General features: G+C 41.3%; 2 protein-coding genes across 14 annotated transcripts in view; one reads left to right on the top strand and one right to left on the bottom strand.

Annotated features, from left to right (window-relative positions):
• FNBP1 (formin binding protein 1) overlaps positions 1-17,292 on the top strand; it is a 95,809-nt gene that overhangs the window by 19,786 nt on the left and 58,731 nt on the right. The gene's annotated exons all lie outside the window — the stretch shown is intronic.
• Positions 14,397-17,292, bottom strand: part of USP20 (ubiquitin specific peptidase 20) — a 110,722-nt gene continuing 107,826 nt past the window's right edge. The window contains exon 24 of the mRNA XM_073313779.2: positions 14,397-14,866. Coding sequence (XP_073169880.1) covers positions 14,832-14,866 — 35 coding nt within the window. The 3' untranslated portion in view covers positions 14,397-14,831. The remainder of the gene's footprint in view (positions 14,867-17,292) is intronic.

The following is a 17,292-nucleotide window of genomic DNA, read 5'->3' as shown; positions in this document are numbered from 1 at the left end:
AAGCTGGATATGAGTCAGCAGTGTGCCCTTGTTGCCAAGAAGGCCAATGGCATTTTGGGATGTATAAGTAGGGGCATAGCGAGCAGATCGAGGGACGTGATCGTTCCCCTCTATTCGACATTGGTGAGGCCTCATCTGGAGTACTGTGTCCAGTTTTGGGCCCCACACCAGAAGAAGGATGTGGATAAATTGGAGAGAGTCCAGCGAAGGGCAACAAAAATGATTAGGGGTCTAGAACATATGACTTATGAGGAGAGGCTGAGGGAGCTGGGATTGTTTAGTCTGCAGAAGAGAAGAATGAGGGGGGATTTGTTAGCTGCTTTCAACTACCTGAAAGGGGATTCCAAAGAGGATGGCTCTAGACTGTTCTCAATGGTAGCAGATGACAGAACGAGGAGTAATGGTCTCAAGTTGCAGTGGGGGAGGTTTAGATTGGATATTAGGAAAAACTTTTTCACTATGAGGGTGGTGAAACACTGGAATGCGTTACCTAGGGAGGTGGTAGAATCTCCTTCCTTAGAGGTTTTTAAGGTCAGGCTTGACAAAGCCCTGGCTGGGATGATTTAACTGGGAATTGGTCCTGCTTTGAGCAGGGGGTTGGACTAGATGACCTTCAGGGGTCCCTTCCAACCCTGATATTCTATGATTCTATGTGGAAGATCCCACAACCACCTCCATCACCTTTCATCCAGCATATCCATGTGGCATTATTGCATACTTGCTCGTGGTGGACTTCCTGCTGCCAGAATGAGAGAGTGTATCATTGATGATACAAAAAGCAAACAGAGGGAATGGACAGAGAGTCAACGGAAAAAAAGAACATACAAGGCCAAAGGAGGAAGCATGCTAATCTAGTATTCTTCTGTCACTTCAAATGTTTCAGCTCATAATTAAGGGGAGAATTTTTTTTTTTAACAGAAAGATCCTGTCAGTTAATTAAGGCAAGACAGTTGGAACATGTGTCAAATGAAACGCATTTCTGTGGGTGTTTTATAGCAAAAGGAAGTGGGATTTGGTATCTTTTTCTTGTGAATAAAGTGACTGGTATTAATATGTAGTAAAAGTGAAGTAGATACACTGTAAATGTGTGATGTGTGAGTGAAAAGTAAGTCATTAGTGTCATTCTAATGAGAGCCAGTGCAGAAGCCAAGTTCAGACAGCATATTGGGTCTATTGATAGTAGCTAATAGCAATGACGGTATAGCAGACAGTATGTGACAATAAAGTTTACTTGCTCTTGCCGGTAGAAATGGAAGACTGTGATCCACCGTTGTTGGTTTGTGTTTGTCTCATGAATGTAGAATGCCTGAACTGTTGAGTCCTTGTCTGATTTGCATAGCTTTCATATTGATGAGTAATATTGAAAAGCAAGCTGCTATTTCCCTTCAGGCTCTTTTCAGACATGTTGTACATTTCTCTGTTGTTTCTTGCTGTAAAACATAAATAATGCATCACTCACACTGGGCTTTGTAGGAGGGGGAAAACTGTTGGTGTGATAAATATCACAGAGGTTTGATATTCTTGCAAAAACATTTATGATACACACTCATGAATGGTTCAGGATTTCTGGAAATTTGCTGTGGAGGGCTCTGCCCTCTGTTTGGTATAAATATATAATTAGACCATGATGAGGTATGTGAGGTAATATCTTTTATTGGACCAACTTCTGTTGGTGGAAGGGACAAACTTTTTAGCTTCACAGATCTCTTCTAGCTGTGAAAGATATAATTAATGTCTGCATAGATAACATATTGCAGACTGGAGAGTTGCTACTAGTAAAAGTATGGGGAGAGGCTGTTGATCCAGTATGGCAGATATGTCTGGAGGCTGACAGTGGCCATGCAGTCGATTGATAAAAAGGCAAATACTTTGTGCTGCTTCTGTCTTGGCCAGGTTTGGAACTCAGTGAGAATCCTGGCTGCCTTATGTTTTTATAGAACAGATCACATACTTTGACGCATGACCTTCTGTCAATCACGAGGGAGCTGTCAGAAAAATCAGGCAAAGATTATTTTTGTGAAACATAAATATGTTTGGCAGCAAAGGTCAAGCCGTGCTTTTAATTTGGTCACATCATGCATTCCACTTTGAGTCTATTTTTGGTAGTAAACTCGCTTGTTTGCATCTGATGGACTCCATGATACTGGTGCTGGAGAAGAGTAAATCATTCGAAGGAACTCTGTCCCCTTTATTCACGCTGAATAGTACCTTACTCTTCAAGTAGTCATACTAATATCAATGAGACTTTTCATGGAGTACGGCACTACTCAGTATGAAAAAGGCTGGCAGAATCAGGCACTGGAAGAGTGCTTAATGGCTTTCACACATTCACATGCGTTATTTATGTTACGGTAGGGCCTAGAAGCCTCAACCATTGTGCTGGTGGTTGTACAGACACATAGATAGAGACTCTTTGTCTCAGAGAGCTTGCAGTCTAAATAGACAAGACAGACAGAGTGGGTGGGGAAACGGAGGCACAGAGGGATGAAGTGACTTGCCCAAGGTCACCAGCAGGTCAATGGCAGAGCTGGGAATACCCAATCTCTAGAGTCCCAGTCCTGTGACCTGTACACTAGATTATGCCTCTATAGGAGCTATGGACACATGTTCTCAATCCAAATTTTTAATTATAGAAGTTAAAAATAAGTTTTATGTTGCCAGGTAAAAGCTGCACAGGAGTCATTCATTCATGTAATGAAAATATCTAATTAACTATGGAATATTCTAACAAGCTTAATGAAGACATTATACGATCATACAATTTTATAGTCATCATTTCTTTCATGCAAAATACAGCTCCAAATGCTTTACAAAACTAAATAGTACTATTAGAAAGTTAAGTAACAGCCGAGAAAGAAATGAAGAGATGAGGCAGTAAAGAAAAGATATGTTTAAGGATTATGATAATTCCATTTATTTGTCTACCTCTTTTCCTCCTGAAGATTTCCAAACCTTATTGCAAACTTAACAAAGTGACATATACAATTATATATAGGGGTCAGGTGATCAATTGTGAAATGCAGACAGCTCTGGGGCAAAACATGACAGCAGTTTGATACATAAGGATACTCAATGTTTTAGGATAGGAAGTAAGGAAGAACACCATATCCAACTGGAAAATACAAGGTTAATTTAGGTAGGCAGAATCTAGTTAACTGGTTTAGAATTTGTTGTTAATATCCCTTCTCTTACTAAAAGTGTCATGGGAATTTTTAATGACCACAGGTGCTCAGAAACATAGTTTTATGTCTCATTTGAAAGCTGAGATTTGGAAAGCGATAGAGTATCAGTGAGGCAGATAGCTGTAGAAAAGTTAGTAAAAATGTAATAATTCAGATAACAAACCTCTCTTTACTCTCTGCCCATAGCTGATAACTAGTATCTTCCACTGTGAAATTCACACTTCCAGATCCACACTGCAAATAACTGTGAATACATTGACAGGTTTCAGAGTAACAGCCGTGTTAGTCTGTATTCGCAAAAAGAAAAGGAGTACTTGTGGCACCTTAGAGACTAACCAATTTATTTGAGCATGAGCTTTCGTGAGCTACAGCTCACTTCATCGGATGCATACTGTGGAAACTGCAGAAGACATTATATACACAGAGACCATGAAACAATACCATGAATACCATGAAACAGTATTGTTTCATGGTCTCTGTGTATATAATGTCTTCTGCAGTTTCCACAGTATGCATCCGATGAAGTGAGCTGTAGCTCACGAAAGCTCATGCTCAAATAAATTGGTTAGTCTCTAAGGTGCCACAAGTACTCCTTTTCTTTTTGTGAATACATTGCAAAACCTCCAACTGACTACTAACTGCAGCTTGTTTAATGCTAAAACTAGGGAGGCAATAAATGCTTATTGTGGTTAATGGTTTGAAAGAGGAAGACCTATTTTAGACAGGGTTGAGAGATACTTTTTATACACCCCTTGGCTGTTTCTGCACATGAGGAAAACCTAGTGAAGGTCATTTTCTGGCTGTGTGCCCAGCAAATCCATTTACTATGAGTGAGTTTCAATTTAAGAGGTTTTATTCTGACTTTTGTGCAGGTTGAGCTATGAAATCCTTAAAATTATCTCCATTAGTTTATTGCATGAAGGTTTCTGATCAGGAAATAGTATATCTTTTAATAAGTACAAATATGGTTAACATATTCTGAGATATAGCATGAATAATGAAGTGTTTCTCAAAGCAGCAACTCATCATGGCAATGAAGCAGGATGTCTTCTGTAGCCAGTGGCACTTTTTTAATATTGTGTAGGAAGATTGAGTCCGAGGCCTAAGGGGAGGAGAGGTTGAGTGTGCACACCATGCACATGTCTCATCCAATTGCATTCCCTTTGTGATCTATCCAAAGTAGCACTGAAATGGACCTCTGTGAAATCTACTCTAATGTAAGTGAATGAAGGAACAAAGATGTAGTGGTGGCAGAACCAGAGCTGCAGGTGGATATGCTGGTTAGCTGGGGCCACAGCCAGACCCTAAATATGAACATGTTTAGGTTTCTGTAACCATGAAAAGCACGTGTTTATAATTAGGCTAGAGTATTTTTTTGTAATGGAAAATGATATGTAGTAATACACACATGCAGATGCATATATACGCTTTTATATGCAGAAGTACACTAAGATCAGATGAAAAGGATTAATTACTTATTTAAAAATAATGCAAATTGTTTGAGTTGAGGTTTTAATTTACAAATCTAGGGTTTATTGTTGTGGTGGTGGTTTTTTGTTTTTTGTTGTTTTTTTTTTGAATGACTGGAGGATTTGTGAAGAATTGCCATCTTTGTCACAGGCAGATGTCTTGTGACAGCTTTATGGGGACAGTTCTGCCATTATTGCATCTTTCTGTTTAATATCAGTAGAAATTGAACTTGTTCAATGAGAAGATCCAGATGGCAGGGTGTTTTATGAGGAGCCAGAAAAGCTAGGGGTAGCTAACCTATTATTTATTCCAAGGTTGTTGGAATGTTTGTAAAGCCCAAAATATCTTTTTTTTTTTTTTTTTTTGGTAGTGTTAATGCAATATCATGGCTTTATGAGCAACAGTACAATACAGTGTAACCCTGATTGTGTGCTTGATCATTCAAGGTTCTGAGCACTTTGGCCCTGATCCAGCCGAACCCTTTGTGCTTAACTTTTAAGTATCTGAGTAGTCCCATATCAAGGACTTGAGGGCGAGGATGCACATTCTCCACATACTCTGCAATACCCATCTCTGAGCAGATTTCATGCCCAACTCCCCTGATTTGATACCTTGCCTATGTCCCCAAGGCCAGATGGCTCAGCAGAGCCACTCGAAGAGTGGGCCACTGGAGTAGCGCATCGCCAGGGTCTCTAAAACTTTGCTTCTGTGGAGTTCTTCTCTTGAAACTGCAGGACTGAAGTGCTTCAGCTTCCCTTCTCTTCTACCGCCTGCCCATCTTCCTGTCACTTCTCAGCCCCATCACTGCCCATCCTCCATCCACACTAGTGCCCTCTGGCCACATCCACTCACATGAAGCTTCTCTGCATTTCCCACCCTGTGGGGCTTAGTGAAGCTCCTGGGATCCCTATAGCCATCACTATTGCACCTCCTCCTCCTGCAGCAGCTCTCGTGCTACCAGGACCACAGTGCACCTTCCGTTACACCGCAACTGTCGAATTTAAAGATTATCTAAAAGACCAAGATTAAATCACACATCTGAAAAACACCAAATAAGTAAATACACACATGTAAAGATACTCATGTATTTCATGACACTGTTCACAGTGCTAAACTTTGGTTACAGTCACAAACAAGAGAGAGAGAACCTCAAGACCAGATCTTAGAAGCAAAGATTTCTTCTCAAGAGACAGCATTTCCTGCCTCTGAGGTTAATTGATCGAGAGGGAAGGCAACTTCTGTCACCTTCTAAAACAACGAGGAGTATTTGTGGCACCTTAGAGACTAACAAATTTATTTGGGCATAAGCTTTCGTGGGCTAAAACCCACTTCATCAGGTGCATGGAGTGGAAAATACAGTAGGCAGGTATAAATACGCAGTTCATGAAAAGACGGGAGTTCCCTTACTGTTGAAAATAGCCCACTTCCACTTTAACTGAATTGTCTCATTAACACTGACCCCCCCCACTTGGTAAGGCAAATCCCATCTTCCCCTCTCTCTGAGAATCCTTTTGCTGGCCAGTGTCAAAGACAGAGTACTGGACTAAATAGATCACACATCTGATCCAGTATATTTCCTATGTCCTACATGGGAGAAACTGCAATGGCCTATCTACAAAGAGCTGCCATAGGCACAAATTAAATAAAGTGGGTAAACAGAGAAAAATTATTACTTTCTCTAATCTCTTCCGGCAATAAGAATTTTAAGAGTAACTTGTAATGATATTAGGGAGAACTTTTAGATAGAAAGGTTAATTGTTAAATTGACAGAGCTTCTTTGATATTAACCACTACGGTGCCAGTCTTATATTATGCCCTTTGGAACGATAAACAATGAAAAGCAGAGAAGGAAAAAAGCAGCTGGTTAAAATGTATTCTACTATATCATAATTTAGTTAGACTATGTAAAGGGGTCAGATAGAAAATGGAAAAACCCTTGTACTCAATCTATTTTGAAATGTCCAGGCATAGAACACTTTTTGCTGAACCATCTGCATGTAAATTAATCGAAGATAATTGGGCTGCTTTGCAATATTACTTCTCCATGTACCTGCAATATCAATAGAACAGAGTGACATAAAGCTCAAACTCAACCCATGGGGACAATCACTGTTTGTTTCTGCAAGACAAATAAGGCTGTTTCATCACAACCTTTCATAAGTAAAATGTTTCACATGAGCAATTTTTAATACCGGACAGATAGCTCTGATCTGATCTTGCTTGTGTCCTGATAAACACCCATTGGTTCATGTTCTCTGTGTATATAAAATCTCCCCACTGTATTTTCTACTGCATGCATCCGATGAAGTGAGCTGTAGCTCAGGAAAGCTTATGCTCAAATAAATTGGTTAGTCTCTAAGGTGCCACAAGTCCTCCTTTTCTTTTTGCGAATACAGACTAACACGGCTGCTACTCTGAAACTTGTGTCCTGTGTGTCTCTCAGGGATTCCTTTAAGTTTAAAATTACACACAAACCTCCATGGCTCCTTCAGTGCAGTCACACAATGTCATTATTCTCCTTTGGAGAATTTGGAATACATTTTGTTTCCACCCTCAAAGGGGCATACAGAGGCTAAGTGAGATATACTGAGATGGCATACACCAAGCTCTGCTGCCAGCAACCCCAGCCCAGCTGGAAAGAGTAATGCTTTGTCTATACTAGGGAAGTTTATCAAAAATTTCCCACCATCTCTGACCCCAGTTCAGCTGCATTGACGTTAACAATGCTGAGCGCTGTAGTGTCAATAGGCTTGCTACAGGTGTTCTATTGTCTGGGGCTCGCGAAAGACTTAGGCTATGTCTACACTAGAGAGCTTGCAGCAGTGTAAGATCTCCAGTGTAGCTGCTCTATGCCAATGGGAGAGAGCTGTCCCATTGACATAATTAATCCACCCCCAGTGAGCAGTGGTAGCTGTGTCGGTGGGAGAAGCTCTTCCACTGACATAGTGCTGTGCACAATCGTGCTTATGCAGGTGTAATTTATGTCACTCGGGGGTGGAATATTCACACCCATCAGCGACATACGTTTTCCTGACATAAATGGAAGTGTAGACATAGCCTTAGACTGAAAACTGACTGAACAGAATTCAACTCTGTACAGTACTCCCTCGCTTTAACATACCCCTTGGGATCCAAGCCATTGGGGTTCAACTCTATACAGTACACCCTTGCTTTAACATACCCCTTGGGATTCAAGCCATTGGGGTTCATCATAGCAAAAGAGTTCTGCAGCGGGGGCTGACAGCTCCTCCAGCTCTGGGCCTGGAGGTGGGATCCAGGGACCGGGTTCATCGTAGCCAAAGGTTCATTATTCTGAAGGGCATTATAGCGAGGGTGTACTGTATATAGACAATAGGTTTCCAAAGGGGCTCGCACCTCTATTCAAAATTTCCAAGGGGGACCACAAATGAAAAAAGTTTGAGAACCATTGTTCTATGCTTTCTGACCCCACAGAAGTCCATGGCAGTTTTGTCATTGACTTTAATAGGACCAGAATTTCACCCCATGTCAAATACATCTCCAGTAAGCATGGTGCTTAAAATAGCTCATTTACCCTAGGATTCAATTTAAATGTAAAAAAAGAATAAAAGTTGATAGTGTGCCTTCAAAAATTAAATTGATTTCCTCTTCTAGTTAAAACATAGTTATTTTAATTTTATTTATGTATATTTATATAAAACCCTAAGCAAAGTGTCCATTTAGGATTTTGTGCACTTTCCCCATATATTTAAAAGTCCAAGCAACTGAATTTGTTAGTCAATAGCTGTGGTCCCTCAGAAAAAATCTTGTCATGGTGCTTATTATTTGTATTGTGCTTCAAGTGTGCACAGTGCTATACATTGGGTGAACTGTGCCAAACAAATAACAGGTCTCGGCACCAAAATGCTTAGAGTCTTAAAGTAGCAGTAAGCACAATACAAAAAAATCATAATAATACAGAACAATCTAGCTGAGTGTGGCCATTAATTATGGAAACCTCCAGTGACAGGTGAAGTTGTTTTAAAGGAAGAGAGGGAGGGAGCTTTGGCAATACATATTTGGAATCCTCATCCATTCGAGGTGATGTGGAAGTTCCTGTGTACTGATGGAAAGTCTCTTTGTCCTTCATGGTAGAATCCCAAATAAAGTGATGTGCCCAAAAAAAAGCCGTTATATTTTACACAGGTATTAAAATACAGTACTGTATGCCATAGCCCAGTACCTTGTGTGCAATAGGAAAGGGCCTAATTCCAAATGGAAATACTCCAACTGGAACAGGCTCAATCCCATGATTTGGATGTTCTTTGAGAAGAATTCAGTGCAGCCCATGCCCTTCTGGGTATGGGCAGCTATGCATGTCTAAGTTTAAGAAAGCTGGAACAGAGTCCTAAGGGCTCAGGTTTCAGATTATTAAGAACAAACTGCTTAAAGGGGCACTGTCAAGGCCTGTAAGTCTAAAACCAGACCAACCAGATCCATCTCTTTTTTTGGATACAGATGTATGAGAATATTACACACTTCTGCTGTTCCCATCTTCTGCATTATGGGTAAAATTTCCCCTGTGTTGTGCACATAAAATTGTCTGTGAAGCACTCAGAAACTATAGTGACGAATGGCATAGAAAAGCCCATGAGACAATTAATAATTCTGTCTTCAGAGCAGCCTGTAAATAGTGTGGAGTAAATAAAGCACGAGGCCAGACGTTGAACAATGAAGAGAAAACAAAATAGTAAATAGCTGCTCATTAAGTGAGTGCTGTCCGTTATGTGCACTGATGAAGATAGGGATCCTGTTGGTTAGTCTCTAAGGTGCCACAAGTACTCCTTTTCTTTTTGTTGAAAATATAGTATGTGATGATGTAATTAAAGACTGTTTGATAAGGCCTATAGATAAAGGGGGCAAATTAAGGTTGCGCTGGGAACATTAAATGTGGCATTCCCTCACTTTCAAGTTCTTGACTTTGCAACCTTAATGTTCTCTTAATGTAGTTTTGTGTTTATAATACTATATAAAGGCCAATCTTACTTTGCTTTTCAGGAATAGCCACTTCTTTACTTTTCAGCCATGGTCAAATACACGATCAGTTTAATATCTAAAACATTTTTTCTTAGGGGGAATAAATCTTGCATCAACAGGGATATGTATTTGTTGATCATAGTAATTTTTTTTCTTGAAGTCTGTATCCTGTGTATTGCAAGTCACAGGGGAGATGGGAGTTTAGACAGGCCCAGGGAAGGGATTGTACTTGGAACTGTTATCCCCCACCCCTTGGAAGGGGGCAGAACTGAGATTGACCCAGCTGGAGAGCCGAGGACCAAAGGGCAGGCGAAGAGCCTCCAGGTAGGAAGCGCTGGGGGTGCTACTTCATCCCAGAGCAGGAACCTTTGCATGCAACCTGGCCAAGTAGGGTACTGAGAGACACCCTGTTGGTCAGACTGAGATTGGGTCCGGGGAGAGCTATAGAGACTTTGCCAATGGAGTGGCACCATGATGGGCTCTATTGGACAGTGAAAGTACTGAGCCCAGGGAGGGCTGCAGGACATTACTGAGGATTTTGAGTTATGCCCAATTGGACAGCATACCTTGGAAGGGGTTTGTTTTGTTCCGTTTTGCACGTGAACAGAGTGTGACTTGGCTGGAGGGCTGTGTCACCGGAGACCCACTTGATATGCGCAGCAGCCAACAGGGGGCACCGTGAGCAGAGGGAATTGAGAAAAACTGCAGGCACATGCACTCTCCACCGGGGGCACTCGTGAGCGGTGAGTGCACTCCATTACACACCTCCCGTTGAAGTCAATGGGAATTTTCCCAATGACTTCAAAAGTAGTTGCATCAGGCCCCAACTCCATTCACACAGGCCATCAGGTGGTAATAGGTCTGATTCCCCATTGTCCTGCACCTTGTACACTCATTTACACTAGTACAAAATTGGAACAAAATGCTACCATTCTGATCTGGTAGCCTTTTATATCCACTTTGCTTGGTGTAAATGATGATGGTCATGAAGGCTATGGATATGTTTTACGTGGGTTGCTAAGCTGTTCAACTCGTCTGTAGGTCAGATGCCTTGAAAAAAATATTTTTCCAGAAAAATCTCAAGGCTGGCAAAGTTGTTACCAGAATATCTGGACCTTTTAGTGAAGATTAAAAAGCAGTTTGGGGAGACTTAAGAAGGAAACATTCACATTACTGTGATACAAATGCCTAACTGCAATGTTACTGCATGTTGATTTGTCATGTGAGTAACAGTTGCCAGATAAGACCCAAAGCATCTGAAAATTGTGCAGTGTATCATAGTATAGCCAACATCATCACAAGGGAAACTTTTTTCTTTTTAAGTTGTCCCTGTAAGTTTTCTCTGTATTTTCTTTTGCTAAAGGATTTTTCTCCATAGTTCATTGCATTGTTTTGCTTAGTTCTGTAGTCTCTAAATGGTCTTGTTTTGGGTACTACTCTTTCATGTGTGCTTTGTGTTAGTATATATGCAGTGTTGTAGTAGCCCTGTCGGTCCCAGGATATTACAGAGACAAGGTGGGAAAGTATAGTATATACTTTATAGTACCTACTTCTGTTGGTGAGAGAGAGAGAGAAGCTTTCAAGCTTACCTGGGGCTCTTCTTCAGGTCTGGGAAACTCATTCAGGGCAGGTTTATACTTAAAATGCTGCAGTGGTGCAGCTGCTTCAGTGAAGACGCTGCTACGCCGATGGGAGAGCTTCTCCCATCAGCAAGCTACCCCCTTTCCTGGAGGTGGATTAATTAGGTTGACAGGAGAAGCCCTCACATTGACATAGCGCTGTCTACTCTGGGATGGGGATGGGGAGTGTTAGGTCATTATAACTGTGTAGCTCCGGGATGTGGATTTTTCACACCCCATAGCACCATAGTTATACTGATGTAAATCTGTAGTGTAGACTTGACCTCAGAGTGTGTCAGCGGAACACGAGGTGGAGCAGATTGTTTAGCATAAGTAGTTAACACATATTTCAAGGGACCATTCAAGGTGAAGTAGCCCATTAATACCCTTCCAGTCATAGGTAGGAAAGGGGAGGGAAGTAGCTGGGGCGGGGGCATTGTTAGTGGGTTAAGATCATTGTATGAGTCCATAAATCCAGTATCTCTATTCAGTCCATGATTTTTTAGTGTCTAGCAAAGTTATGAATTTAAGCGGCCAGGCTCATCTTTTGAAAGTGTTGTGCAGGTTTCCTTTGAAGAGGGGGACTGATAGGTCAGCTGTAGAGTGATCGCTTTGTGAAAAGTGTTCACCTGCAGATGATGGGGTGTTTTTGTCTTTTATCATTTTCCTGTGTTAGTTCATTCAAGAGTGTAGTGATTGTCTGGTTTCAGCCATGTAGTTGTTGTTGGGGCATTTGGTGCACCGGCATGTGTATCTTGAAAGGTGTGTTGTTCGTTGCAGCAGTGAAGATATGTCTGCAGATTTTCATCTGTTGTTCTGGCAGGATCTGGCACTGCTTTGAGTTGGTGTGTCCTGGTCTGTGGGGAACTTGCATCTGATTATGAGGTTGGGGGGTTGTTTAAAGACTGGAAGAGGTGGTTCAGGAAAGATTTCTTTCAGCATGGGTTGTAGTTGTTTGATGGTACCCCATAGGGGCTCCAGTGTGGGCTGGGAGGTGACAAGTAGGTAGTGTGGTCGAGTTGGTCTAGAAAGAGAAACTGTGTCCGCTAGGGGTGTGTGGTTATGTTGGTATAGACAGAGAAACAGTCCAGAGGAAATAGAAGCACAGAGACAACAGGCCACTCCACTGCACATGTCTGACTGTATTGCGTGCCAGGCATGCCAGTAACTGCATCCTGCCTGTCATCTGACTCTCCATGTTTAAAATAAATAGCTTGGTCAGGTCAGGGTTCGAGCATTCACACTCCGAAGGGAATGCCATGTTTCTTATTGATCAACTGCTTAAATAAGCACATTGCTGTGACTCAGCTGCATACATTTGTGTGAATAATTAGAAGTGCTGATGTTCAACATGGTTTCCTGAATTATTTGTCATTTTCACATATGCTGTATGTGCAAAAGATAGAATAGCTAATTAATGGGAACATCAGATCTGGTTAAACACATTCTCACTATATATATCTTAGAACATGTTCCCTGAAACTTCATGAATGGAAAACTGGTCTTAAAATCTATTTTTTTCTTAAATTCAAAATCCAGAAGATTGAACAAGAAATATACTTTCTTTTAGAGAGAGACTACAAAATAATGTTAAAGAAAAGAATTTGCAGACGTCAGGCTAATGCAGTGCATGGAAAACAGGAATGCAGGTCAGGAGACCTGTGTTCTGTTCTGGGCTCTGCCACAGACTTCCTGTGTGCCATTTGGCAAATCACTTCATTGCTCAGTGCTTCAGTTTCCCCATCTGTAAAATGGGGATGATGACACTTTACAGAGGTGGTGAAGTGCGTTGAGATTTGTGGATGAAAAGTGCTATGTATTATCATTCACTCTGCTAGTGTATCTTACGCTTATCACTACATGCAGTGTTGTTGTAGCCGTGTTGGTCCCAGAATATTAACAAGACAAGGCGGGCGAGGTAATATCTTTTATTGGACCAACTTCTGTTGGTTAGAGAGAGACAAACTTTCAAGCTTACAGAGAGCTCTTCTTCAGATCTGGGAAACTACGGTTATGTCTACACTAGGGACCTTACAGTGGCACAGCTGTACTGATGCAGCTGCGCGGCTGTAAGATCTCTCATGTAGCCACTCTCTCCCATCAACATAATTAAACCACCTTCAATGAGCAGAGGTAGCTATGTCGGCAGGAGAAACTCTCCTTCTGACATAGTCCTGTTCACACTACCACTAATGCCGGTGAAACTTATGTCGCTCCAGGAGGTGCTTTTTCGCACTCCTGGGCAACATAAGTTTTGCCAACATAAGTGATAGTGTAGACAAGGCCTAACTCAGTGTCACTGCTAAACACAAGGTTTGAACAGATTGTTTAGATTGTTGCCCCCATAGCAGCTATGTAGGTGAAACCAGACAATCACTGTGCTCTCAAATGAACTCTCACAGGAAAATGATAGACAAAAATACCATATCACTTGTGAGTGAACACTTCACAAAGCTATCATGCGATATCTGACCTATCAATCCTCATCCTCAAATTAAACCTGCAGAATACTTTCAAAACACGAGCCTGGGAGCTCGTAACTTTGCTAGACACTAAAAATCATGGACTGAATAGAGACACTAGATTTATGGTGTATTACAACAATCTGTAACCCACTAACAATGCCCCCTCCCATCTGCTTCCACCTCCCCTTTCCTTCCTATGACTGGAGGAGTGTTAGCGGGCCACTTCACCTTGAATGTCCCTTGAAATATGAGAAGCCTCCCTGTCCACTTAGCACTGTCACTAACCACCGGAAGTTAACATAACTGTGTTGCTCAGGGGAGTGGATTTTCCACACCTCTGAGTGACATAGTTAGAGTGGCATAAGTTTGTAATATAGACCAGGGCTGAGTTAATTTCCTAGATCTGAAGAAGAGCTCTGTGTAAGCTCGAAAGCTTGTCTCTCTCATCAACAGAAGTTGGCCCAATAAAAGATAGTACCTCACCCACCTTGCTTTTCAGTTATCACTACATTCAGGCATACCTCTGATGAGAAAGACATAAATGCTACAAGCCAAACTGGTTTGTTTACAAACTAATTTAGAGAATAGCTGTAAGAAAAATACCAAGATGCAGAATTTGAAATTGAGATGACACAATTGTACAGTGAAATACAGAAAATATTCAAACTTTAACTCTGCAGAATAAGACAAGACCCTTTTCATGGTCTCATTGCTTCATTTATATAAAATGAGCTTCTTTTAACATGTAGCAGTATCTGAAGAGACCGCTGTTTGCTCAGATCATGATTGGCTGCTTCTGTCTTGTACGTTACAGCAATTTGTAGAGTTCTGTTTTGTAGAGAACATCAACCTGAAAATAACATTTACAGATCGTACAAATTTAAAACATTTTTGTTGATTCCAGTGAGACCAGCTCTGGAAAATAAACAGTCTCATGTTCGCTCTTATCTTCTTGTTTCGCTTTGACTGCAGAATTATCTCCAGCCACTAAATTACGTTCTGTTAAATCCTAATTCGTGAGTGAGTGAGTCTGTCTGTCCCCTATATGTATTTATGAAACATTAAACAGTAACACTAAGGGCTTTGAGCAGGTATAGTACTCAGGAATCAGCTCCCTTCACGCATGGCAGCAAATCTGCAAGTAGAGAAGACAAGGAAATCAATAAACATTTACGAAGGATAGCTACAGGCAGGAAATGCAGTGTGAAGAAAGGAAATCAATCTTGTTTGCAGCCTCAGTGTAAGTGAGATAATATTCCCCATATCTTTTTTGTCAGAGATATATTGCTCAGAAAGAAAATTAAAAGGACTAGAGTTAAATTGCAGTTGTTACTTAAGTAGAGTTCAGGAGAACAGACCTATGAAATTAAGTTAAATGTAGGAGCATTTCAAAAAGTCCATATTGGGGAGAAAACTGTATCTTGCCTCATAAGTAGCCTGAGGAGTTAAAGGGAGCATCAGAGGATGAGTTGGTGTGAATCTGATTCTAGGTAAGGAACTCTACATCAGTTTGGAGGAGTTTGGTTTGTTTTTTTTTCCCTCGAGCAGGGAGTTTACAGTGACATGTTTTTGTAATGTCATACTGCGGTGAGTGTGTTTTTTCACCGAACTTAAATGTGGTGGGTAAAGGTCAGAATAGGACAAGTATCAGAGTTAATGGGAAAGGATGTGTTCTTCAGAGCTGTAGTATTGCCAGCTTTTCAGCTGCATTGCCTTTTATGGCTTGGCTGCTTCACATTCAAGTGTTCTCTATAGATGGGACTGTGACAATCCGACTTGGGCATTGTTACATAATTAAAAGTTTCAGAGTAGTTAAAAGTGTTACTGACATTGGGTCTCCCTCTTTTTCCTCTCTACTATGAAAATTCTAGGGAATTAAATTAAAGAGAAATGATGTCCAGCACTGCTTTGTTTCGCTGCAGATGAGCACCCAGGCCAAAGGAGAGATTTTTTGAGTCAGCAGTGTGCCCTTGTTGCCAAGAAGGCCAATGGCATTTTGGGATGTATAAGTAGGGGCATAGCGAGCAGATCGAGGGACGTGATCGTTCCCCTCTATTCGACATTGGTGAGGCCTCATCTGGAGTACTGTGTCCAGTTTTGGGCCCCACACTTCAAGAAGGATGTGGATAAATTGGAGAGAGTCCAGCGAAGGGCAACAAAAATGATTAGGGGACTGGAACACATGAGTTATGAGGAGAGGCTGAGGGAGCTGGGATTGTTTAGCCTGCAGAAGAGAAGAATGAGGGGGGATTTGATAGCTGCTTTCAACTACCTGAAAGGGGGTTCCAAAGAGGATGGCTCTAGACTGTTCTCAATGGTAGCAGATGACAGAACGAGGAGTAATGGTCTCAAGTTGCAGTGGGGGAGGTTTAGATTGGATATTAGGAAAAACTTTTTCACTAAGAGGGTGGTGAAACACTGGAATGCGTTACCTAGGGAGGTGGTAGAATCTCCTTCCTTAGAGGTTTTTAAGGTCAGGCTTGACAAAGCCCTGGCTGGGATGATTTAACTGGGAATTGGTCCTGCTTTGAGCAGGGGGTTGGACCAGATGACCTTCTGGGGTCCCTTCCAACCCTGATATTCTATGATTCTATGATTTGGGATTATATACTGTGGTATTTAGAATCCTCAGACTGGTCTTTATTCTTTCCCTCACCTGAAGGTTAAAATGAGTTTGTGTTAGATACTATTAGGTGTTCTGTGGGAGTGATGATAGTGGTCTTTGGAGTCTTATTTTAAACCCCACATGGGAAATGGCCTGCTTGTTTGGTGACATCAGAAAGGCACATAGGAAGTGCCATATTGAATCAAGCCAGTGATCCGTATAATGCAGTATCATGTCTCTCAGGCAGTGGCCAGGACCAACTGCTTCAGAAGAAGGTGCAGGAAACACTGAAGTGGCCACTTGTGGATTAATCTGTTTATAGGGGTAGTTTCTTCCTAACCCCACCAATTAGTAGCTGGCTCTGACAGTGAAGCATGGGGTTTTATCCTTTCTAACGTAACTGTGTGTGTTGTCATTTTGCATAAAATAGGTATAATGCCTGACCCTGCATGGTGCTTAATTCCCAGATGGAAATAGTGATGCAATGTAAAGGCATGTCTGTGCCAGTTAGTGGATTATTGTTGGGGTTTCTCTTGGTCAAGGGGCTATTACAGGAGGCAATGTGTGATAGTGGTTGAGCAGGGGACTGCAAGTCAGGATTCTTGTATTCTATTTACAGCTGTGCCACTGAGTCAGTGTGTGTCTCTGAGCAAGCCACTTAACTTCCATGTGCTTCACCTTCCTCCTGTGTAAAAAGAGGATATACCCATCTTTGTAAAGTACATTAGAGCCTCTGATGAAGAGCAGTCTATAAGTGCTGAGAGCTGTTGCTTAGAATTGACTCTAATTAAGGAGAATTTCAAGCAAGCATCTCTTACTAAGACTATAGTATGATATGAAGAATACAAATTCACACTACTATTCTTGTAAGGGGATTAATCTGTTTTTAACAAGATATGTTACTTAATAGGCTGCTTAACAGACATTTCACAGGTCAAATTTTCTATAGCAGCTTA

This window comes from Lepidochelys kempii, chromosome 16 (genome assembly GCF_965140285.1).
Source record: "Lepidochelys kempii isolate rLepKem1 chromosome 16, rLepKem1.hap1, whole genome shotgun sequence".
In the NCBI taxonomy this organism is placed as follows: domain Eukaryota; kingdom Metazoa; phylum Chordata; order Testudines; family Cheloniidae; genus Lepidochelys; species Lepidochelys kempii.
Note: the sequence above shows the minus strand (reverse complement) of the source record. Positions and strands in the feature narration are given on the sequence as shown.